At 37.6% G+C, this 26020-nt stretch overlaps 1 protein-coding gene across 2 annotated transcripts; it reads left to right on the top strand.

Annotated features, from left to right (window-relative positions):
* Window positions 1–2095: 2095 nt before the first annotated feature.
* Minpp1 (multiple inositol-polyphosphate phosphatase 1) lies at window positions 2096–24521 on the top strand. 2 transcript variants are annotated; one of them, XM_048338758.1, is made up of 5 exons: window positions 2107–2786; window positions 4526–4723; window positions 8222–8319; window positions 10048–10181; window positions 23973–24521. In XM_048338758.1, exons 1-5 carry the CDS (start codon window positions 2159–2161, stop codon window positions 24367–24369), a joined length of 1455 nt encoding a protein of 484 aa, XP_048194715.1. In that variant the 5' UTR covers window positions 2107–2158; the 3' UTR covers window positions 24370–24521. The 2 variants fall into 2 exon arrangements, with proteins under 2 accessions (XP_048194716.1, XP_048194715.1); XM_048338759.1 differs by lacking the exons at window positions 8222–8319; window positions 10048–10181 and having other exon boundaries at window positions 2096–2786; window positions 23973–24222.
* The last annotated feature ends 1499 nt before the right edge of the window (window positions 24522–26020 follow it).

The raw sequence follows: 26020 nt of genomic DNA, 5'->3' as shown, positions 1-26020 counted from the left end.
TTATTTACATTTTTTAATTATACTGGGTTTTGAACATGAGGGCTTCATACATGCCAGGCACTCAAGCCACTCCCAAAGTGCATGTAGATTCTAATATTCTATATTTTCAGATAAGAAAACTAGGGGTCAGAGAGTTTATGTAACTTTATCAAGGTCACATACAGTGGTAGAATTTGGAGTTTGCATTCAAAGCTTATAAACTCTTTGTTCATCTCGCTTTTTCCCAAAACCAAAGCATAATCAGGCATGGTGGTACATACCTATAATCCTAGTACTCAGGATGCTTAGGTGGAAGGACAGGAAGTTTAATGCCTCTCTGGACTACATGGTAAGACCCTGATTCAAAAGACCAAAATCAAGGGGCTGGGGATATAGCCTAGTGGCAAGAGTGCCTGACTCGGATACACGAGGCCCTAGGTTCGATTCCCCAGCACCACATCTACAGAAAAACGGCCAGAAGCGGCGCTGTGGCTCAAGTAGCGAGTGCTAGCCTTGAGCGGGAAGAAGCCAGGGACAGTGCTCAGGCCCTGAGTCCAAGGCCCAGGACTGGCCAAAAAAAAGACCAAAATCAAAACAATAGAAAACCCCAACAGCTAGAGACAGCTTACTTTTATTGTCATCATAAGATGACATAAAAATATTGGAGCTGGCTTACATAAGTATATATAAATAAAAGATGAGGTCCTGGGGGGAAATAATATCTAGCTGGGAATAAACTTAGTATATAAGAATATAAGAACACTTAACTACAGCAGCTGCATAGTATGTGGTTAAGAGCAGGGGTTTCAAAATTTTGCTTAATAGAATGAAGGGAAATTTAGAAGAGAATGATGTCTTTGACAGATCTTGAGGACTAAAGAGATTGGGCATACAAGGTATTCATTACTGAAAACTATATATTAAACAAAATGTAGTGTGATTCACTTGGCAAAATACTTTCTGAATGACGTTAGGCAGCTCAGTCTATAAAGTCTAAAGGTTAGGAAGTCTATTAAGAAGAAGGTAGACATTCACTAAGTATTCATTTGAACACTGCTTTATGAAAATATTACTGACCATCAAAGTCCTGTCATTGACATTAAACAAAATAGCACAGAAAGCATACTTACTAAAGACTGTTTCTTGCACAGAATAGCTTAAATTTTTAGTGTTCAAATTGGAATCTGTTCTTGATTGAACACCATTTTCTTCTCAGTTAATATTTAGAGGTAAAGCTTCCTGAACCAGAGAACTGAACCAAAAAGTTAAATGTAAAGGTGGTGATTAGCTTCCCAAGAATGAGATAGTGCCTTTGAAATGAAAAATATATTTACAAAAACACTGATCATTATATGATTTCAATTACTATTTCCCGCCCCCCCCCAAACTGGCCCATACATATGAGGGTTCAGGAGAAACCAAGTTATTATTTAGCAAGAGTTTGGATATGGAGTCGTGGTAAATAGCATGTTTGCTGCATACAAGTAATGACTTCATACTTAATAACAGAGTAAATCGGTTGTGTTATGACTCAATGCATCCAAATGATTAGGATTGTGGTCCCTATTCTCTTCAGCCTTCAAGATCAACAAACATGATAATTTTGGGGTGCTCTACTAGGTCAGGTTTGGAAAACAACAAGCCCAAGGTTGAAATTTCTGGGTAAACAAACCCTTTCCTGAGTTTCCTGATTTTTCAGACTCTGAATGGAGAAAAAAAAAATTGCGCCTCCATTGGCATCAACAAGAGCCCAGCAATCCCCATTTCCAAGTGGGCCAGATTCAGAAGGTTCAGAGATCATATTTTGAAAAAAGCAAGTAGAACTGGTGGCCCAGAATCATCTATTAGAAGACGTCCCAGCTTAGGAGGCTAAAAGGCTTGGTCTGGGCTTCCATTAAACACACAATAAAACCAGACACGCGATGAGGCTTTGAAGTCAGGCGCCAGCCGAAAAGGAATTTCGCCCACGCTCTGGGGCAGCCAGCCGACGCCCGCTCTACCAGTGCCACAGGTGTCCCGGGCTCCGGCGGGACTCTTCCTCAGACACCGGCCATCCTCCACCCGAAGACGCAGAAGGCCCAGAACCGGAAGCCGCTCTCCGAGGTCGCCCCCTGCCTACCGGAACCGGAAGTCGGGTGCCAGCAGCTGGCGCGTCGCCGGCGGCGGGCCGCCTGGCACCATGCTTTGCGGCTCTCCCGGCGTCCTCAGGGCCTCCGCAGCGCCCGCCGCGGCCCTGGCTGCGGCGCTGCTCTCGTCGCTCGCGCGCTGCTCTCTCCTGGAGCCGGGCGACACGGTGGCCTCGGCGCTCAGCCCTTACTTCGGCACCAAGACTCGCTATGAAGATGTCAACCCGGCGCTGCGGTCGGACCCCGAGGTGCCGCGGCGGGACCCGAAGTTGCTCGAAGGTTCCTGCACCCCGGTGCAGCTGGTCGCCCTCATCCGCCACGGCACCCGCTACCCTACGGCCAAGCAGATCCGCAAGCTGAGGCAGCTGCACGGGCTGCTGCAGACCCGCAGGCCCGGCGGTGGGGATGGGGAGGCCGGCGGCCTGGGCGCCACGCTGGCCGCCTGGCCGCTGGGCTACGCGGACTGGATGGACGGGCAGCTGGTGGAGAAGGGACGGCAGGACATGCGGCGACTGGCGCTCCGCCTGGCCGCGCTCTTCCCGGCCCTTTTCAGCCGGGAGAACTATGGCCGCCTGCGGCTCGTCACCAGCTCCAAACACCGCTGCGTGGAGAGCGGCGCCGCCTTCCTGCAGGGACTGTGGCAGCATTACCACCCGGGCTTGCCGCCACCCGACGTCGCTGGTGAGCCGCGGGGCCCGGCCTGGCCCGGCCGGGGGCCACAGCCCTCCCGCTTCCAAGTCGGGCGGCCCCAGACCCAGCCTCTCTCCCTCCCTCCCTCCTCTGTTTGTAACCTTCCATTCTTCGGGTTGCTCTCTCTGGTTACCGAATGTGTGGGCGTGACCGCCCATCCTCTGTCTTTGTAAAAATGTTCATTTATTCATCCATCCGAGATTAACTTAGCACCTTCTACGTGCTCAGCGCCTTTGTAGACGCCCGGGGATCCAGCAAGGAGAGAGCTAGACGTATAACTCTGTCTCTCGAAATTCTGTATTTCCCATTCCCAAACGGAATTACCCTGGGATCTTCTGCCTAGCCCATCTTCCCACTCAGGCAGGTAGTTGGGGACATTTTTTGAAGTAAAATCAACACCTATCTTTCGTAGCCATTGCTTCTGATACTAGCTTCAAAACAGTTCTTTTTTTAAAAAATGATCTCTTTTCAGATGTAGGTTCCAGACTTAGACATTGTTTAGGGAAACTGCTCTCAAACCTCCTTTATGCCCTGCTTCCTCCTTATTTTGTTACCATATTTACTATGCCCTGCTTCCTCGTTTAGTTACCATGTTTACTATAGAGGTCCATAATTTTAGCTTTGGTATGTGGACACATGCAGTGCCCTACAAGTTTGTCCCAGAAGTTTAGTTGTAGTTCTAACAAGTGCAGAAGCTGAACTCAAGACTAGTTTTAAGGACTAAGGTTCAGAGTAGAGTTTTCTGTTTTTTGGTGTTTTGTTTGTTTCATATTGGTGCCTTTTCACTTTGAAACAAATTTGAGGCCACAGGGAAATCTCAGTCTCTTTATTTTTCTATTTGAGTAAGAAGTAGAACTCAATTGGCAAAGTAGTCAGAATTACCCATTTCAGTGAGCTTTCTTATGTGTACATCAATATGAGACATTTTAATTTCATATTTTTATACTCAGAAGTGACTTTTTGTGATGAATTTTTTCATTATGAATTATTATAATGATTAAGATTTGTTTTTAATTTGACTTTTAAAAGGCCCCCAAATTGCAGCATGATTGTAAATGTGTTTTTGGTAAGTGGGTTGCCAAGTTGGAGAAATAATGGAACTTATTTGAATTTTAAATGGGAAAATTACCTGGGACCTTCAGTTTTAAGACAAAAAGCATCCACCACAGTGAAGTATATCAGCTTGAAATTTTATTTTGTGATGTCAGTCTTTTTTCCCTAACAGATCTTTTGTAAAATAACAGGGTTGGGAGAGTAGAAAAAAACAAAATGCTCATACTTATACTTTGAGTTCTAGTAGAGAAACAAATCCAAGCTTGAATTCTTTCTCAACTGGCATACCTAGAACGTTTAATTTTTAGTTTGCTTTTTTAAAAGGTTCTGAGCCTGGCCAAAAAGCCCTCCAAAACAGTTTCATACTTTTTATGTCTTGCCTGTGTAACTATTTTTGTTTTCTACAAGAGAACATTGAATTTATTTACGTTTACATTGTATTGTTTTAACACATTTTACTTTCAAAAATTACTTTTAAGTTTTTTCTAGTGTATCTTCTCATGTATTAAAATCATTATAAGTAGGGAATAATTTTTACCACTAGCTTTTCTTGAGTCTTATGTGTTCATTTCCAACATTCAGAGTAATAGGTTGCTAGTATTCCTTTTTTCACACTTCAAATAAAATTTTCAAGAATTTGAAATTGTGATTTACATATGTATAATTTTCTCTTTTAGATATGGAGTGTGGACCTCCAAGAATCAATGACAAACTAATGCGATTCTTTGATCATTGTGAGAAGTTTTTAGCCCAAGTGGAAAGGAATGCAACGGCTCTTTATCATGTAGAAGCCTTCAAGACTGGACCAGAAATGCAGACTATTTTAAAAAAAGTTTCAGATACTTTACAAGTACCAGTCAATGATTTAAATGCAGGTAATATGTCTATTATCTTCCATTTGAATTTTAAGAGCTCACATTTGAGTTTATGTTAAGAAACAGTATGCCCAGAATCAAGAAAATTGAAAACCTTATTATTTTTAGATTTATACCGTTCTTTGAGTATTATGTAAATTAATGTATAAAATCATTGGAATGATCTGGATATTTTTGGAGGGCACAGGAATATATAAAGCGTCATTTCTAAGCATTACTTACAAAACAAAAATCATTTTTCCTGATTTATCTTTATTCCTTTTCTTTTAGGTTGCTTATTATAGCCATATCTGTCTTTTTATTACTACTTTTGCATATTGAGGGCTTTTTTATTGTTTGTTTATTTTCGTAATGACACTGGGGCTTGAACTCAAGGCCCATGTGCTGTCCTACCGCTTTTTTGCTTAAGACTGGCACTCTACCACTTGGGCCACAGCTCTACTTCCAGCATTTTGGTGGTTAATTGGAGATAAGAGTCTCATAGACTTTCCTGCTTGGGCTGGCTTTGAATCTTGAGCCTCAGATCTCAGCCTCCTGAGTAGCTAGGAATATAGGGGTGAGCCACTGGTTCCTGGCCTGAGTATTGTATTTTGCCTACCAATCTTCTCTTTCAACAAACCTATTTTATTGTCTTCTTTTTTTAATGTTTAAATTTCTTTCTTTCTTTTTTTTTTTGCTAGTCCTGGGCCTTGGACTCAGAGCCTGAGCATTGTCCCTGGCTTCTTTTTGCTCAAGGCTAGCACTCTGCCACTTGGGCCACAGCACCACTTCTGGCTTTTTCTATACATGTGGTGCTTAGGAATTGAACCCAGGGCTTCATGTATATGAGGCAAGCACTCTTGCCACTAGGCCATATTCCCAGCCCCTAATGTTTAAATTTTTAATCCATACAAAATCTTCTTGGTGTTCCAAAATATTAACCAAGAAATCAGAAGGGTCATAATAGATGAATGAGACACAACTCATCAAGATCATTTGTCTTGCTTCTTTATTTTGTAGGCGGACAGTTTGAGATGTAAAGAGCTTAGAGTGTATTATTGATGATCTTCTTGTATCCCCTTCCTGTGGTTGTACCTGCACTATCTCTGTATCTTATCAGTACATTGGAAACCATGTATACTGGTATTAGAACTAGGAAAGTGAAAGGGAATACTAAAATCAAGAGACACAGGGTAAAAAAGACAAATGACTACAAAAGCAATACTTGCAAAACTGTTTGGTGTAAATTAACTGAATAACTAGGGGTGGGGGGAGGGAAGGGGGGAGGGGAGAGGGGGGAATGAGGGAGGAGGTAACAAACAGTACAAGAAATGTATCCAATGCCTAACATGAAACTGTAACCTCTCTGTACATCAGTTTGAAAATAAAACACACACACACACACACACACACACACACACACACACACACACACACACAGCTTAGAGTGGCTTGCCCAGAAATTGGTGGCAGAGTTAGATTTTATATCCCCAGTCTTTATTTTGTTTCTTAGTTTTTCTTCTTATACTTCAAAGACTATTTTGGTGAATTTATATTTGTTTTCTTTCTGCTAAAGAATATACCATTAAGACTGTTTTTTATAGTTTCTTATTAAAACTAATCTTAAGTGAGCTAGGTCCTTTGATCAAACCTAAGTATTTGTAAGCTATTTTATATTATATATTGGGATTATAAAACCTCTTTGTTAAAATGATATATCCATTTATTATAATGGATTTATTATAATTATAATTTATTATAATCATAATTTATTATATTAATAACATCATAATTTATTTTTAAAAGCATATTATTTCTCAATATGGTCTTTTTTTTTTTTTTTTTGCCAGTCCTGGGCCTTGGACTCAGGGCCTGAGCACTGTCCCTGGCTTCTTCCCGCTCAAGGCTAGCACTCTGCCACTTGAGCCACAGCGCCGCTTCTGGCCGTTTTCTGCATATGTGGTGCTGGGGAATCGAACCTAGGGCCTCATGTATCCGAGGCAGGCACTCTTGCCACTAGGCTATATCCCCAGCCCTCAATATGGTCTTTTTTTATTTTTATTTTTGGTCAGTCATGGGGCTTGAACACTGGGCCTGGGTACTGTCCCTGAGCTCTTTTTGCGCTACCACTTTGAGGCACAGGGCCACTTCTGGGTTTCTGGTGCTTAATTGGAGATTAGAGTCTCGCAGACTTTCTTGTCTGGGCTGACTTTGAACTGCTATCCTTAGGTCTTTGCCTCCTGAGTAGCTAGGATTACAGGTGTGAGCCCCCAGCTCCCAGACAATATAGTCTTTTAAATTTGTTTATAATAAAAATTGTTCATAATTTGAGTTTCTTCAAATTACATTTCATGGCCCTTTTCTTTATGTAAGTAAAGGTTGTATATATTGCCAGTGGTAAGGATTTTTTTTGTGTGTGTATGTGAGCTATGTACTGCATCAGCATTCTTCAGACTCTGCACTAGTGCAGAAAGTACAGCACCAATTTATTTCGAGTCCCATTTTTCCCTAGGAAAGAAGAAGGGATGTAAAATTTCAAGAAAAATGAAAATAATAGAAATAAAACCTGTGGATTACTTTTCTCTCCTCTGGCACTAGATGTCATATACTTCTTGATCAGAGAACAGCAGTATTTTATTGCTACAGACAAGGGCTACCTTTAGGAATCTGAGCGCTCATTCCCAAAGCCCTTTCTCCAGTACCCATATGTATTTAAAAGTAACACAGTCACAAATTAGCAATGTGAAAGTCTCAAATAACTTATTCTGTAATTCAGGTCTGAAATTGCTTGGGCAGCTAAGTTTGAAAAACTGACACTGTTTGACTTCTGCCCCTTCAGCTACTCTGCTCTTTCTTTCCTCTGTCATCTTCTACAGACTTGTCTACAGACTCTTCTTTCTCTTATGCCCTTCTTTCTTATGTGATTTTTCTCAATAGTTGTGGTAACTGTTGCATAGTTTGAAAAAAATTAATAAATGTACTTTGTTACTAATTTGAGACTAAGACCTATATAAATTTAGCTTCCTTTTCCTTCCTTCTAAAATTTACGATATCAAGTTGTGTTTAACATTATGCCCTTGGTTATCTTTTTACTGCGTTTTATAGGCAGACATCCTTCTAGTAAATAACTAGTTTTAGGACAGGGTCTCATTGTAGCACAGCCTGGCCTCAAACTAGAGATCCTCTTGCCTCTTCTTTCTGAGTGCTAAGAATACAGGCATATGTCACCCTGCCCAGCTTAAACAACTAGTTTTAATAGCTAAAAAGCACTCATTTCCAGAAAGTTTTTAGTTTCATTGGACTGACCTCTACCTCCTCATGATTTCTTTTTAATAGTTGTGGTTCTACGAATTTACATTGTAGAAAGCACAAATTTGGTAGGAGAAAGCCCGAGTCTCTTCTGCAAACCAAACATCTTGCTTCTTCAGCTTCACTGCAAATAGCTTTCTACAGGTAACTAGTTTTGTAAATATTATAGAAAATAATAACCCACAAAATTGTACCTATTTTTTCCCCTAGATTTAATTCAGGTGGCTTTTTTCACCTGTTCATTTGACCTGGCAATTAAAGGCATTAAATCTCCTTGGTGTGATGTTTTTGATGTAGATGATGCAAAGGTAAGTACTTTGCAGTTTTAGTCACATGATTTCTTTGTTGTTGCTGTTAGGTAAATCACCTTTTCTGAAAATAAGCAGAGTTAAGGAATTTAAATTATCTAGTTTTCCTTAAGTAGAGGCTAATGTTCAAATAGATCCCATATACTGGTAAATAGATTTGGTTCTTAAATCTCTGGAAATTTTTTTTTTTAATTTTTGTGCTGATTTGATTTCTATATACTTCCATCCTGTTCCAACTTAAAAATCAAATTTACCTATCATCAGATTTTACTGCTGAAGAGATGTAGAGTCAGATGGAATAAATTGCTGTTTTTATAGGAAGCCAAAGCTCAGGGAGACTAGGTGGTTTCTGAAACACCTGATTCTTTCTTAACAGTTTTCATGAGAAATGGAGCTCCGTGTTCCACCTAGTGGTGGCAGTAATGCATTTATATTTTCTGTCTGCATATTTCATTCCTCTTTTTTTCTTTTTATTCTTAGACCTGTGACTTTTGGACTGTAGACAGGCCTCTAGTGGCTTTAAGGAGGTAAATTCTGAGGATGGGAATGTTATTGTCTTAAACATTGTTAATACAGTTTTCCCAGAATTATTGACTTCTGTTACCCTTGTTATCTCTTACACACATATAAAACCTTCAGTTTTCTCTACAGAAGTCAGTAGTCAACTTCAGAATTTAAATTGTAAAAAGAAGTACACCCTTTGCCAAATAGAACAAGATTTTAAGATGAAAGCTAATGTACTTATATAAACTAGTGCTTCATTTTGTTACTCAGAGACTTAAGTGATATGTCGAGTACTGTGCCAGAGTAAAGGTGACATTCAGTGGTTGAGGTGGAAGAGGGTAAAGGACCCTCAGTGGATGATTGCTATAAGGCTGAGTACCAGTAATACCTTAGTGTATTCTGTTTCCCTCCCTGTCCCTACATCACTTTCTAATGATCCACCTTCCTCTCTCTACTATTCTGTTCATCATTTGTAAATGTGCATAACTATCACATCAGAAGCTTCCTTCAGTTGGTAGGATGAAGATGTAAGTTACCTTCTTAATTGGGATAGGTATTTTGGGGCGAGGAGTTGATACTAAGGCTTAAATATAGTCTTGAGCTTTTGGGGTAGGAACTGTACAACCTGGGCTATACCTCCAGAAGCCTTTTTTACTTTAGCAGTTTTCTTAAATACCATCACATGTTTTTGCCTGGGCCTGACTTTGGGTGGTGATCCTCCTACTTATACCTTTCATGTAGCTGGAATTACAGATGGAGATACCACTATGCTTAAGCTTCCTTTGTTGTGATCTCACTAGCTTTTTGCCTAGACTGAAAACTCTGGTCCTCCTGATCTCCACCTTCTGAGTAGCTAATATTATACGCATGAGTCACCATGCCCTAAATTGGAATAGTTTTAAAATTGATAAGAGCACTATTTATAAACTGATACTTAGGATCGCTAAAGTGCTCACTTCTTTCCCCCTCCCCCCACCATTCAGACATGACTAGATGCAACACTTCTCATTTTCCTGATTCAAATTTGTGATGTAACAGAGACTACTATGTAACACGGACTAAAGGGCCAACTCGCAAACATGTGAATGGCAAATATAAACTCAGGATGCTATGGTTCTGGTTTTTAGAATAGTAATTAAGCAATATAGCCTTTTCAGAGAGAATTATTAAATCAGGCAACCTGTTACATTTATGGGAAATTAGAAATTTTGTTTTTATTTGTAGGTATTAGAATATTTAAATGATCTGAAGCAGTATTGGAAAAGAGGCTATGGATATACCATTAATAGTCGCTCCAGCTGCACTCTATTTCAGGATATCTTTCAGCACTTGGACAAAGCTGTTGAACAGAAGCAAAGGTAAAACTTTAAAAGTTAAAGTATATTCTGAGTTTGTTATTTAGATGCTGGAAAATATTTTGTAATGGGTGGTTTAAAAACCTTTACAAATTTAGTGATTGATGGTGTCCAGACTATATTTTAGTTTTGCTTATAATCATTCATGCCACTTAATATCTATTGAGACTTTTCCCCCTCATATTACATTTGTAATAACTATGTTATTGGATATAGCTATAGTTCATTTTTACTATAATATAATTTTCATAATGTCAATATACTATAAATCATTTGCTCTTGTCAACAGGTATTTAGGTAGCTTCTATTTATTATTATAAATACTATAATTATTAACCCTTTTACATGGCTCCTGGTTTATTTTAAAGAAGAATTTCTCATTTAAAAGCCTTTGCTAACATTCGTACTTTTCAAATCTTTTTTAAAAAATCATTTTTAATGGGGCTAGAAGTGTGATGTAGTACATGTTAGCATGCATGAAATCCTGGGTTCAATACCCACCTCTCGCCTTCCCCCCCAAGGTATTTTTCATGCTGTGCATAAACATTTTGATAGAATCCAACCCCATGTTATTTGACAGGTATGTTTACATGAAGGTTAGCCATTTTCTCTTGGTGGTAAAAGTCATGCTGTAAAAATAAGACAGGAAAAGACTGGAGGTGACACATTGTCCTGTATTTCCAGTAGTAAGTTTTATTTATACTAATATGTTATTTGTTGGCATGATACAGTTTTTTTTAGATTCTTGGATTTGATGGGATTTAGGCAAGGAAAACTAGGCTGATTATTAAGTTTCTTTTACCAACCATTTATTTTCTGGGGAGTTTAGTGAAGAAAATACCTTATTTAAGGTAAGAGTAAACAGATGGGGATCTGTAGATCCAACTAACTATGTATCTAAAATTTTGGAAAAAGTACATCTGTTCTGAACATGCTCGGGATATTTTTCCTGTTATTAATTTCCTTCTACAGTATCAGGACTATATAGTGTTTACATTGTATTAAGAATGGCAAGTATGGGAAGGTACAGGAAGGTCACATGTAAATATCACATTATTTTATATAAACACCTCTGATGATTAAGTTAATATCCCTTTATGTTACTCATGGGGGTCTTGGATATTGTAAATTGATTTTCAGCAAAAGATGCCAAGATAGTATAGTGGGGAAAGGACAGTCTGTTCAACAGATGGTGTTGAAACAACTGGATATCCATGTTAATTAAAAAAATAGATACCTAGACTTCATAAGAAGAGTCAGATTTAAATGTAAAATATAAAACCACAAAACTTTTGGAAAAATGTAAGTACAGTGACATAAGGGTAAATATTCATCAACTTGGAAAAGTTGAAGATTTCTTAGATTTAACTCCAAAAGCATAATTCACTAACATAGACTTGGAGGAAATCTTTGCAAAACATATATGCATGTAAGTAATTAGAATTTGAATCTAGAATGTATAGAGTTAAAGCTCACTAATAAGGAAACAAAGAGTCTAGTTTTTTAATAAGCACAAAAGAGGACTTGACGGGGCTGGGGATATGGCCTAGTGGCAAGAGTGCTTGCCTCGTATACATGAGGCCCTGGGTTCAATTCCCCAGCACCACATATACAGAAAATGGCCAGAAGTGTCACTGTGGCTCAAGTGGCAGAGTGCTAGCCTTGAGCAAAAAGAAGCCAGGGACGGAGCTCAGGCCCTGAGTCCAAGCCCAGGACTGGCCAAACAAAAAAAAAAAAAAAAAAGAGGACTTGAAGAGTACTTCAATGGCAGAGTGTGCAATGAACATGTATAAGCCCCTGGATTGAATCCCCATAGTGCACACACACAAAAGAAAAAAGATTTGAATGGACTTCATTGAAAAAGATATATAGACTGGGCTAGGAATATGGCCTAGTGGTAGAGTGCTTGCCTCCTATACATGAAGCCCTGGGTTCAATTCCTCAGCACCACATAAAGAGAAAACGGCCAGAAGTGGCACTGTGGCTCAAGTGGCAGAGTGCCAGCCTTAAGCAAAAAGAAGCCAGGGACAACGATCAGGCCCTGAGTCCAAGGCCCAGGACTGGCAAAAAAAAGAAGAAGAAAAAAATATATACAAAAAATATACAGACAGATGGATTGCAAAGGAGCACATGAAAAGATGCTTACTACCTTCAGTAGATATTAAAAGCCACAGTTGGATATCACTAATACACGTAATAGAAAAGGATTGTCCCAGTACAAAGACTGGAAACATCTACATCATTTTCTGCTGATATGAATCTCTGTATAATCTCTTTGGGAAAGGTTGGCAGTTTCTTTTATTTATTTATTTTTACTGTCAAGATGATGTACAGAGGTGTTACAGTTACATGCTTAAGGTAATGAATACATATACATTTCTTATCATACCTGTTATCCCCTTCCTCATTTTTCTTCCTTCTTTCTCCCCTCCCCCAAGCCTTCCACCCCATCCCCTTGCTTTCTTGTTTTTCAAGAACCAGAATTTAAAATACAATAAACAGAGATCTTATCCTTAATGTCAATTTTCACCCTAGTCTACAATGCTTATGTCCTCTATGATTATTGACTAGTAACTGTAAAACATTTCCTTCCAGCTCAGGTGATATATACATATACATCTCTTTTCTTCTGCTTAGTGTAATCTGTTCCTTCTTTTTCTCTAATTTCCCCCTCTCCCTGCTGCCCTTGAGTTGCTTACTTTGTTTTCTTCAGTGCTCCTTGCAGCTGTTGGGTGGGCCCTTTCTACTGTATTTTCCTCCCTGTTTTCCATTCATTCTGTGTCCTCCTTCCAGCTTCTTTCAGATGTGTACCTGTGTACATCTTGTGTGAGGAAAAGGTTATAGGGTCCTCTAGTTTCTCTAATATTGATTACTAAGAAGTCTTTTGCTTCCTTTATCTTTAGTGTTCTTTACAGCCTGGATATCAAATTATGTACATATAATTTAGAGTTTGTGTTTCACTTTTAGGTGCCTTTCTCCCAAGGCAGCCCGCCCCCCCTTTTTTTTTGTCTCCCTGTGAATTGGTACCTTGGGTCCTGCTTTCTTTGTCATGTCTCTTTGTTTTTTATTTCTAACATCCACATATCAGGGAGAACATGCACCTTTGTTCTCTGTGTTCTAGGCTTGTCTCACTCAACATTATTTGTTCAAGATCTATCCATTTCCCTGCTAATGGTTGCCAGTTTCTTAAACACATTTATATGACTTAGCAAGTCCAGTCCTAAGTATCTGTTCATTAGTGATGAATAAGTCATCATTGTCTACATAGACTAATGTAAATGTTTAAGGTGTTATTAGTTATAACTTAAAAATAGTTCAAATATCCATCAACTGATAAATCAACCAACACAATATGATATATCCATAAAATGGAACACTACTCAACAACAGAATGGCTAAGCTAATAAATTAAAACAAATGGATGCTAAACAAATGGATGCTAGAACATTATGCTAAGTCAGATATGTAAGTGGATGTGTTGAATGATTGCTTATTTCTGAAATTTCTGAAAAAGACAGACCTAAAGAGACAAAAACAGATCATTGGTGTCTGCATTAGGTTGTAAAGAATCTTGTATTACAAAGACTTTTTATGGGGGCTGGGAATATGGCCTAATGGCAAGAGTGCTTGCCTGATATACATGAATCCCTGGTTCGATTCCCCAGCACCACATATATAGAAAAGACCAGAAGTGGCGCTGTGGCTCAAATGGCAGAGTGCTAGCCTCATGCAAAAAAGAATCCAGGGACAGTGCTCAGGCCCTGAGTCCAAGGCCCAGGACTGGCAAAAAAAAAAAAAAAGACTTTATGTTAAGAGGTTAATTAGGATTTTAAAGATACTGATGTAGCTAATAAAAGGAATGAAGTATACCTGTATACTTTCTCTCTAAAATATGGATTGAAGTTTGTGGCCTTCATATCATATCACCCACATATTCATTCAAGCTTGGGAGCTTGACCCAAAGAACTAAGGAGGATTACCCTGATCCACAACTCAGTCATGCCTTCTACCCAACTAAAGCGAATCACTTTTGCCATTCACTCACCAACTGTATCCTTAACTCCTGTAAAATTTACCTCCATAATATACTGTACCCCTTTCGCTTCTTGCCAGCCTTGCTGCTTACATACAACATCATACACTTTTGTAACAGACTCCTTGAAGAGGCCTGCCAGGGCATCCTCTACAGACTATCTTATGAATACCAGCTACAGGAAGTGCAGAAATTGTACAAATGTATTTTCTAAAACAAATCAGAATAGATCACTGTGCTTATATATATATATATATATACATACATACATACATATATGCGTATGTATGTGTGTGTGTGTGTGTATATATATATATAAAATCTGTGCATTGAACCAGTTCTAGTAGCTTCCTTTTGAGACCATAGTAAACTTCAAACTGCCCACCTTGTGTCTCTTCCTCTTGAGTAGCTGTGATCATAGGGGTGAGCCACTACGACCAGTTGAAAAAAAAGTTCTAATGACAAAGTCCTTGATTTTGGATATAAAGTTTATGACACTGTGAATGAATCCATGTCATGAGAGAGTATTACGTGTTGTGTGTATATATGTCTATGTGTATACACATGTAATAACTTACTATGTTATTTTACCTTAATTTCAGAGTTACCAGACTTTTTGCTTTCTCTGATACTCTCATTAGCTTCCTTTAGGATGGTAATGTATGTACAGGTTATTTTTTTATATGGAAATTAACTCAGACATTTTACAATGCCATTAGATGTTTTTCAACATGATATTACTTAATGGAAGAAATTAAAGATTGATAATGTTATGTATCACTTATCAGTATTTCAAAACAATATAACTAGCTCTAAATTCTGAGTCCCGTACTTTTATTAAAATCTTGACATTTTTCCTCAAACTCCCTATAGTGATGAGATTATAGTTAAAAAAAAAAAAGCAAATTTAAGCAGCTGTTGTTTTCTGAGCAGTTATGATTAGAAAAACATTGAACTTATAGAGAGAAATAACTGAGTTTCTACTTTCCCCTGTTATCTCTGTTCACATATTACCTTTTTATATAGGGAAATTCATCAAATCACTTTTTGTTTTCTCAAAGATTATTTATTGTGAACTATTAATTATTTACCTCCTGAGATCTTTTCTGTCAAGAATATTCCAAGATAGCAAAATTACTTGTTATAAACAGTAAATGACTATTACTATCATTAAATAACTGTATTATCCATTTTTCTACCTTTTTATGTGCTCTCAAGTCTGATATTTTCAGATTTTATAGTTGAATAAGACTTTTCTAGGTTGTATAATGCCATATTTTGCCATAAGATGGCAGCACTGAAATCAGCATGTAGTGGCACCAGTTTAAATGGACACCATGAAAGTGTAACCATTGCTGGGCACTAGTTGCTCACACCTCTAGTCCTAGCAGCTGAAATTTGAGAATTGCAGTTTGAAGCCAACCCTAAAAAAGAAGTCTATGAAACTCTTATATTCAATTAACTACCAAAAAACTGGAAGAGCTGTGGCTCAAGTGGTAGAGTGCTAACCTTGAGCAAAAAAAACCTCAGAGACAGCAGCCTAACCCCAGGGACTGGTGGGCATGTGCTTGCACACACACACACACGCATGACACACACATATGCATGCACACCCAACATACACTATTACACATGCACATAATTCTTTTCCTTTTCTCTGAAATAGTACTCTGATCTAGGTGGTGTTCCTAGTGTTTAGTGATGGAATATCCAGTCCTTTTTTCCCCCTTTATTACTTGTTTTATTCAGTGCCACATTGTCCTTGCCTTGTATATTTACTCAGTTTTTTAAATATTTCAGCTTATAGCAATTCTTTCCACTTCTTTCCATCCTTATTGCATCAACATCATTTCAGGTTTGTATCTTGTTCCCTTTTTCCTACAGTGTAGCAACTACTATTAAAGGCTTCTTTGAGTTCATACTTTGATTCTACATAAGTACAGTCCTCTTCCTGACCACATCTTGATTTTGTGTAAATCATTCAGTAATTTCCATTGATTGACAGGACAAAGTACACTCAAAGGTTTATCACACTCTTTTGTTTTCTTTCTTGAAGATAGTGTTGATGATAGTGAATCTTTTGGTAGAGAGGGTATTGTGGTTTCAACTCATGGATTCATACCTCCTTGCCAGGCATCTTGCCACTTGAGCAACATGTCTAGCCCTTTTCCTTCTTGCTCTGGTTATATTTGAGATAGGCTCTTGTTTTTTGTCAGAGTTGTACTGAACATTGTGTGTGTGTGTGTGTGTGTATTTGCATTGTATTTGCCCAAAATATGCAAGAGCATGGTATCTTTAATCTGGCAAAACCTGTATTGGGGGGTGCTGGTTCTGGGCCTTGAACTTAAGACCTCATGCTCTCACTTGTTTTTTTTTTTTTTTTCTTCACTCAAGGCTGGCGCTCCACCACTTGAACCATAACTCCACTTTTGACTTTTTGGTAGTTAATTGAGATATGAGTCTTTTGGGTTTGTCTACCTGGACTGGCTTTAAACCATGTAGATCTCAGCCTCTTGAGTAGCTAGGATTACAGGCATGAGCCACCAGCACCCAGTTCTGCAATTCTATTATATGGGTTATACTTTCACCTTTTGATAGTGATTATAGATTATTTCCAGATTGGGGCTGTTACAAATAAAACAGCTATGGAAATATGCTTTCATCCTGGATATATCCTTTGTCAGATTTAGGCTTTAAAAAATACTTTCCTTATTTAGATTTTTTTTTCTTTTTTGGAACTACCTTTTGATGGGCTAATTTTATCTTACCCTTGAAGGATTTCTCCTACGTATAACATGTTATCCTATGTACTTGAGGGTTTTTCCAGTTTGGTTTGTGTGAACACAAACCAATCATTACCTTGTATTAATTAGCTTTGGAAATTTCTCACCTGTTCCTTTGCAGTATTGCTTCCCCCACCCCCATTTGGATAGTTTTCCCACATGCTTTGTCAGTCACAACTGACATCTCCAGGGAGCCTTACTGAGCTTCAGGGTTCTCTTTTCATAGTACTTTCTTCTTAGTTACTCTGAGCTATGAATTCTAGCCAGTGTGGCCCTCCTAAACTACCTCTCCCATCTCTTGATTGACTTTTTGTTTGGGTTTCTTTTTCCCCATCGCACTCAGGCAGTAAACTGAGACAGTTGATGGGTTTACCTCATTTGTCTGCCTTCTCCCTTACTTTGATTATCTGAGAACTGCTGTTTCCTTTTTCTAGTTGAAGTAAGTAGAATAGTATAGTAAGCCTGGTCCCTATCACTTCATTTTGGCTAAAAATGTAAGCTTTCTATGTATTTTTGCTTGAGGTAGAACACTTGTGTCATTTTAATTGTCAAATCCATGCTTTTCCAAGAATTTACCAGAACTGATGTTTCAATCAACTATGTAAGACTTGAAAAAAAATGTGTTTTTGTTTTTTGTAAAAATTTTCTTCCCAAAGCATCTTATATCTCTTGGAGTTTCTGTTGCTCTTTTGTGCACTTATGTAAGTATGGAAATTACTTGAGTTACCTAAAACTCTATTTGATATTCCTAGATTCAATTCTTTTTTTTTTTTAACATACTTTGTGTAACATTGTTGTGTGTGAAACATGAACTAGGAGCTTAAAAAAATTTAGCCTAAGTACATTTGAAGAAAAGCATGCAATTACTTAGTTGTTTTCTAGTTGAGCTTTTTGGGTAACTTTCTTTACTTTGGTATTTTATCTATTTTGTACACATACAGAGTCAGCCCTCATTTAATGACATGATTTTAGATTTCAAACTAAAGTTTAATTTGGAAGAAGCTTTAATAAAATCTTACGTATTTATATAAGAGAGGTTATATAATCTGGTAACTGAATTCTTTCTTGCTAACATAAGGTAATTCACTTGACCACATTGAATTTCTTTCTCTAAAATAATAGCTGAGTTTACCAGATCACAACAACCCTGAAGCATGATTCTGTCTGTGTGCTTCTGTAAAGAAATTAATACTGATATATACACTTGTTTTTTTTTTGTTTTTTTGTTTATACTAACATTTGTTGTTTCCCAAGTTTTTTTTAAAGCTAAAACGTATTTTTACATGGTTTTATAACTTAGAAAACATGACATGACAAATTAATGCAGTCTCTGCAGAGGAAAGAGAATTAAAGTTATGCCATTTTATGCCTTTGTATTCCTTGTTTTGGGAAATTTTTCTGTTATGTAAACTGAAGATGTTTGAGTAGTGGGCAATCTGTGGTTGGATTATAGTTAACTTCCTATTAAGTTTGTAAATTCTGAATAGACATTTTAAATATATAATTTATTAGATAAAATTATTTTATTTCTGGAATACATATAATTTTGAAGATAAAAGCCAATATTGGGCAGAATTTTAACCACATTGTCAGCATTTAACCAAATCCTCAGGATTTCATATTATACTATAGCACACAGACATTCTTGAGCTGTAGAGTCTGAGCTCCTGAGACACTATGCATATAGTTCATTTATCTGGATGAAGTCCCACTCTTTTAGTAAGATTCTTAAATTATGAGTCACTTATGCCTGCCTTATATCATCCACCTTTAAAAAACGTTGTCTATTTTCCTGCCAAAAGGCTATATTCTTCACAACTGTGTCTTGAATGACAGTGACATGAAATCACAGATAAAGTGGGATATAACAGTCTTTCTATGCTCAACAGTATTACTGCAAAATTATATGCAGAGCCCGTGTGTGTGTGTGTGTGTGTGTGTGTGTGTGTGTGAAAGAGAGAGAGAGAGAGAGAGAGGAGAATGTGTGTATGTATGTGTGTAGGGAGTTGTGTAAACTGAGAATTCATGTTCCTTTCCTTTTTGTTCTCTCCCTACTTATGTTATCTGTATGTATATATATGTGTGCTTGTGAGACACATTCTTAACTTCTCATTCAGACTTAGACACACTTATTGCCATTTGCTGTTACCAGTATGTTGAACTTAATTATAGACTGGCTATGGTTTGGAGAAGGTTGGGAATGGAACACAGAAATGTTAGCCTGCCAGCCTTGGACTGTATTCAAGGAGAAATTGGGGATTTTGTTCTTTTACATAGTGATTGGGCCTATACTGACTAGAATAAACCAACCTTGGAGATGGCTTAAAACTCTTCTAAGGGGCTGGGGATATAGCCTAGTGGCGAGAGTGCCTGCCTCGGATACACGAGGCCCTAGGTTCGATTCCCCAGCACCACATATACAGAAAACGGCCAGAAGCGGCGCTGTGGCTCAAGGGGCAGAGTGCTAGCCTTGAGCGGGAAGAAGCCAGGGACAGTGCTCAGGCCCTGAGTCCAAGGCCCAGGACTGGCCAAAAAAAAAAAAAAACAAAACAAAACAAAACAAAAAACTCTTCTAAGGGGCTGGGAATATGGCCTAGTGGCAAAAATGCTTGCCTCGTATACATGAAGCCCTGGGTTCAATTCCCCAGCACCATATATATATAGAAAACAGCCAGAAGTGGCGCTGTGGCTCAAGTGCCAGAGTGCTAGCCTTGAGCAAAAAGAAGCCAGGGACAGTGCTCAGGCCCTGAGTCCAAGGCACAGGACTGGCCAAAAAAAAAAAAGGAATAAAACTCTTCTAAGACTTACTGTTAAGTTGTAACACTTAGAGCAAAGGGCAGCATGTGTCTAGAATGGAACCACATCCTCTTCGTATAAGTTACTGATTTACTTTATAAACACTTGCACACAGACTTCATCTGGAGATCCCAACCTTGGGTGCAGTCCTGGCATGTCAGTACCTTCTCGCTCAATAAAAATTCTTTTTCCATTAAAAAAAAAAAACACACCTTGCACATACCTTTCAATGGCTTCTAGTGAAAATTAGATAACAAATACTCCTGTATATTTTCAAGATATTTAGAATCATACAAACCACTAAAAAAAAATCCCTTTGTATATGTGAACACAAAAGCTCCACAGCTCTCTTAACCTACTCAACTTGAAGGCACTCCACTCCCCATTTTTGCTGTTTAGTTGTGATTGAGAATACAAACATGATAACACTTGATATATTTTTCCATTTGACATTTAATGCTACTTAAATCTGTCAAAATTCAAGAAATTTGAGTAAGTCTTGAAGGGAAAAACAGGTATAAGTATGAACAGCTCTTTTAAAAGAGATTATTCACTTGGCAAAAGGAAAGTAGTCTTTCCACAAAGACATTTTTATATACTTGTACTATATATAGTCAATTTTGATATACCCAGTGCGATATTTTGCTGGTTGCATTTCAAACAGTGAGGTGTAAGTATCAGTTTATATATTGCCCTGTCATACTTGTTTATGTTATGAAAAGCATTTTGGCATTCTTAGTTGTAAGTGACTCCTGATTTGGACTATATAATTTAAAGATAGCTAAGTTAATTGGATGTTTAAATTTCAAAACCATTATGTAGATAGTATTCTCTCTTTTTTTTTTGTCTTGTGGAAGAAGATTAGAAGATTACATTATCCTTAAAATTTTAATGTGAACTTATCCTACCCGTATCCAATGATGACTAAGTTGAATTAAGTCTAGTAAAAACAAAATAGTAAAGAAAAACATTTATGTCTGAGACTTGAGCAGTTTATATTCTGAGGTTTTGTTGTGTGGAAATACTTTTTATATAAAGCAAAAAAAAAATTAACAGACTGACATAGTGACACTGTAATCCCAGCATTCAGAGGATCACAAGTTTTCATTGTAATTTATTTTATTTTATTTTTTTTTATTTTTTATTTTTGGCCAGTCCTGGGCCTTGGACTCAGGGCCTGAGCACTGTCCCTGGCTTCTTCCCGCTCAAGGCTAGCACTCTGCCACTTGAGCCGCAGCGCCACTTCTGGCCGTTTTCTGTATATGTGGTGCTAGGGAATCGAACCTAGGGCCTCGTGTATCCGAGGCAGGCACTCTTGCCACTAGGCTATATCCCCAGCCCTGTAATTTATTTTAAGAGAGTGATAAATTCTGTTTCTTACCCTTAAAGCCTTTTCACAATTAGTGAATTGTTTTTGTTTTGTTTGCAATGACAAAAGATAAGAATAAAGTTACACTTAAATGCTTAAAAAATTAGTGCTTAAAAAATTACATTTCTAATGCATTCCAAACCTCCTTTCCATGTTGGGGATTGGACCCATGGCTTTGAGGATACTAAATATAATTGTTACTAAGCTACACCCTCAATTCCCATTCTTTTTTATTTTTTCTTCAGTTCATAAACTGACATACAGTTTTCATGAAGGCAATAATTTGTCATAGGCTACCTTTTTGACTTTTTTTTTTTTTTTTGGCCAGTCCTGGGGCTTGGACTCAGGGCCTGAGCACTGTCCCTGGCTTCTTTTTGCTCAAGGCTAGCACTCTGCCACTTGAGCCACCACTTCTGGCCGTTTTCTGTATATGTGGTGCTTGGGGAATTGAACCCAGGGCTTCATGTATAGGAGGCAAGCACTCTTGCCACTAGGCCATATCCCCAGCCCTTTTTTTTTTGGCCAGTCCTGGGCCTTGGAATCAGGGCCTGAGCACCATCCCTGGCTTCCCGCTCAAGGCTAGCACTCTGCCACCTGAGCCACAGCGCCCCTTCTGGCCATTTTCCATATATGTGGCGCTGGGGAATCTAACTGAGAGCTTCATGTGTAGGAGGCAAGCACTCTTGCCACTAGGCCATATTCCCAGCCCCCCACCCAGCCCTTTTTGACTTTTTTTTTTTAAAGAAAGATATCAACCAATTAATTGTTATTTTATACTATGTCTAAGAAAGATTGGTGTACATATATTTAAGAGTAATTTGCACATATTCCTTAATCATTTAGATTATATAAAATATATGTTATAATACATATTATACATTCATACTTGTATTATCTTAAAATATGCTTGGCCTACACTGATGCACTATCATAGAGCAAAAGATCATACTAAATCATGTGAACTTGATAGATTTTCTATAACACTTATAGAGTTATTCTAACACTTATAGTGTTATTCTATAACACTCTGTATTAGAAGTGGCCAAAATGATTATAGTTATACATGGGAAGGAGGAATATAGTTATACTTGGGAAGGAGGAATAAAGATGGAGAGCCTGGTTGGCAAGGAGAAGAAATGCATATATAGAGGAGATATGAAGTAGCCATCTCTGAATTGGCAGAACTGTGGGTTCTGATAACAGAAAACAGTTCCTCTCAGCTAGAATAAAAGATGTCTATCACACACTGGAGAATATAATTTAGAAGAGAACCTGGAGAGTAGCTAAGGAGAGAAGCTGGTCTAGTTAGGTTCATAGAAACATGATGATCTTATTTTAGGAAGGTTTTCATGATACATTCTTGAAGAAAGACTTCTCATATGTCTGTGCTTGTTCATCATCAATAGCTGTTTTCTTGTTGGACTGTACTCTTTGGAATTATTTGTTATTGCATATTATTTCAGATTAAAAACAGGAGATACAGGGTTTTTGTAAATACTTGGAGAAGAATCAATGCCTAATCTAAGAAATAATCTATTGTCTAATTCTGTAGGACTTAACATGTTTTTGCTAAACTGTATGCTGTTAAAAAACAGTGTTTTTTAAGTTGTTCAGTTCAGATTCCTATACTGAGAGCCTAGTTACCAACTACTGACAATGCAGTCTTCCTGAACTAGTATGATGACATACTATGATTCTTCCCTCAAATAAAAACTAATTTGATTTGAACTTAGCAATGGTTTAAAAGTAAACTTAAATGTCTGCATCCCTAAAGTATTTGTTCTGTTGTAAAAACCCAAGTATTTTCTTACATATGAGATGAGGGCAGTACAACATTAGAAATGGCTACTTTAGTTTTGACCCTGCAATCTTAGTTTTTCTTGTCTTATTTTAGTGGCACATTTTCAGACCTTTAAAGTATTTTCATTTGTTTATTTGTTAAGAGTTTTTGGTACAACTTGTATAGTAAATGTAGTTCTGAATATTAATATTATACTCATAGCATTTATAAGCAATTGTCAGTTTTCCTTCCCTTTGAAAATTGCCTGAAATTTTAAAATACATATCATGGCAGAGCACATGAAGGTTCAAGTCTGAGGCTGGCCTAGGCTACATACTGAGAGCCTATCTAAAAAATGGGATACAAGTCATATTCTTTTTGTAAAAGCTGGGAAAGGCCAGGAAGTGATTCACTGATTCTTCATAAAGCTTTTATGAAAAAAAAAAGTCATTAAAAACTTGAAAAAAGAAAACAAAACAATAACTTTGATCATAATATTGAATATAGTTTGTATTTCTGGCGCTGTATAAACTCTTATTCCCAATCTCAGGCACCATTATACTTTTGTGACTATTCTGAAATGGTTTTACAATTGAGGATACCATTGAAGAATTTATTAGAATTTATTGGACTTTTCTTTTAGGGAGGGGCAGTACTGTTTGAACTCAGGACCTTGTACTTGCTATGCAAGCTCACTGCCACTTGAGCCATGCCTCCAGCCCTTTCTTACTCTTATTTTTCAGATAGAGTTTTGTTTTCCTCCTGGAACACCCTCAGGCTGTGTTTTTCCTACATATTCCTTTTGCCTAGCTAGGATTACAGGCATGGTGACTATACTTGGCTTGTTTATTAAACTGAGGTAAAAATTTTGACTTTGAACAGCAATGCATTATACTTGAGTTAGTATATAAAGATTTTAAAGATGGAATTACTTAAAGTGTGTGTGGGGGGGAGTTGGGTACCCCTAATTGTAGATATTGTCTTGTGATATGAATATATATGTATATTTCCCCCCCCTCAATTTTTTTTGAAGGTCTCAACCAGTTTCTTCTCCAGTCATCCTTCAGTTTGGCCATGCAGAGACACTGCTTCCACTGCTTTCTCTCATGGGCTACTTCAAAGACAAGGAACCCCTAACAGCCTATAATTATGAGGAACAAGTCCAACGGAAGTTCCGAAGTGGCCACATTGTACCTTATGCCTCCAATCTCATATTTGTGCTTTACCATTGTGAGGATGCTAAGACTCCTAAAGAAGAGTTCCAAGTACAGATGTTGTTGAATGAAAAGGTGTTACCCATGGCTCACTCGCAGGATACTGTTTCTTTATATGAGGATCTAAAGAACTACTACAAGGACATTCTGCAGAGTTGTCAAGCCAGTGAAGAATGTGCATTACCAAAGATGAACAGCACTTTTGATGAGCTATGAGTGACAGCAGAACTTTCTTAGTAGTGTTTTCCTGAGGGTGTTTACATGCTTGAAATAGGTAGGCAATCCTTTGAATTTTCATAGAGAAATAGTCTCTTTTGGGGTCTGGACATAGTAGATGAATGATTCTTCGCTGGAGCAGCTCTCTTAAGGAAAATAAATGAAGTCAAACAACTAGCACTGCACTTGTTTACAGCAATGAACTATCCTCCAACTTATGGGAGACCTCACACTAGAGTAGAATGATTCGAAAACAACACTTGAAAAGTGCTGAATTACCAAAATATAATGTCATTTGAGGGATCTGTACTTGATTTAGCAAGTCTAGAAAATTATAAGTTGTACTACAGTGGGTTGTTTTTTTCTTGCTTAGGAGGGACAGTCTCATTATTGCCTAATCAGCAATACTGTGAAGTATTGTGAAAGTATCACTTTGGAACAAAGTCTAAGTCTAACATCTCTAATTGAGAGTGTGAACCAGTGTTAAGAAAGTAGCTGATTTGAAAGGACACTTTTGCTAAAGGAAGACAAAATTATAAAAAGAGATATTTTTGTTAATACTGTTTATAAAACATTTGAACATCTTTTTAGTAATTCCTTTTACCTTCTGGTAAGTCTTGCAAGGTCATCTTAAATCATCATCAGAGCAATTTTGCATATAGTAGGACAAAGAAGACCAATAAACAAGTTAGAAGAACAGAATCAGAATTTCTTAAATTTCTTAGCTGTATTTTTATCCTGTCATTTGGCTTCCATTTTTATATTTTGTTAATGAATTCCATCTTTTGGTTTGGTTCTTTTTTTCCCTTTTAAATAAAGACTTTATTCTGGTTGGCTTTTTATTTTTTATTTTTTTATAGCTTTCAGCCTATTTGAAATAAGGTTCTTAGTTTGGTCAAATGCTATGAAAGTATTTGCAATAAACACTGATTTTTTACTTAAGGTCATTTCTGCTATCCTTGTTCAAAATCAGTTAGTAATTAATGGTACACAGTTGGAATTTTAAGCAGCTTCGACTCAGGCAACATAAGGCAATTTTCCTCTAATAGAAATTTCTTCAAATAGATTTTTCTTACAGCTTTTTTTTTTTTTCCCAGAGCTGAGGACCGAACTCAGGGCCTTGTGCTCACCAGGCAGGCGCTCTTCCGCTGAGCCAGATCCCCAGCCCCCTAGATTTTTCTTAACGTATGGTATTTTAACTTGTATTTATTTGAAAGGTTGTTCCTTTCAAAGTGAGATTTAGGATTTTTTATTAATGTGCTGTTCCTCATATCAAACAATATCTAGTGAAGCCTTAATTTACTGAAGTGTACTGCATTGATTTTTAATAGTTTACTTTCGAGGAAACAGACTATAGGAAAACAAGCACATATTGAGGATATGCATGTGTCTGTGTACAAATTCATGTGTGACTTGGAACAAGACACTTTCTACCAAATTTTAGTTGGTAAAAATGGAAAAATCCATGGGTTTCCAAAACCTTAGAACACCATATTTTCTAGTGCTAAGAGTGAAAACATTTTTCAGTTAATAATGTACATTCATTATACCTGTTAGCAACTATTTTTTTCTGTCTCGTCTCCAACCCAGTGTATATGCACTGCATTCTCCTTAGCTTTTCTGGTTATGTCATCATTCTGACATTCTGCTT

The sequence above is a fragment of the Perognathus longimembris genome, chromosome 2, assembly GCF_023159225.1.
Source record: "Perognathus longimembris pacificus isolate PPM17 chromosome 2, ASM2315922v1, whole genome shotgun sequence".
Classification (NCBI taxonomy): Eukaryota; Metazoa; Chordata; class Mammalia; order Rodentia; family Heteromyidae; genus Perognathus; species Perognathus longimembris.
Note: the sequence above shows the minus strand (reverse complement) of the source record. Positions and strands in the feature narration are given on the sequence as shown.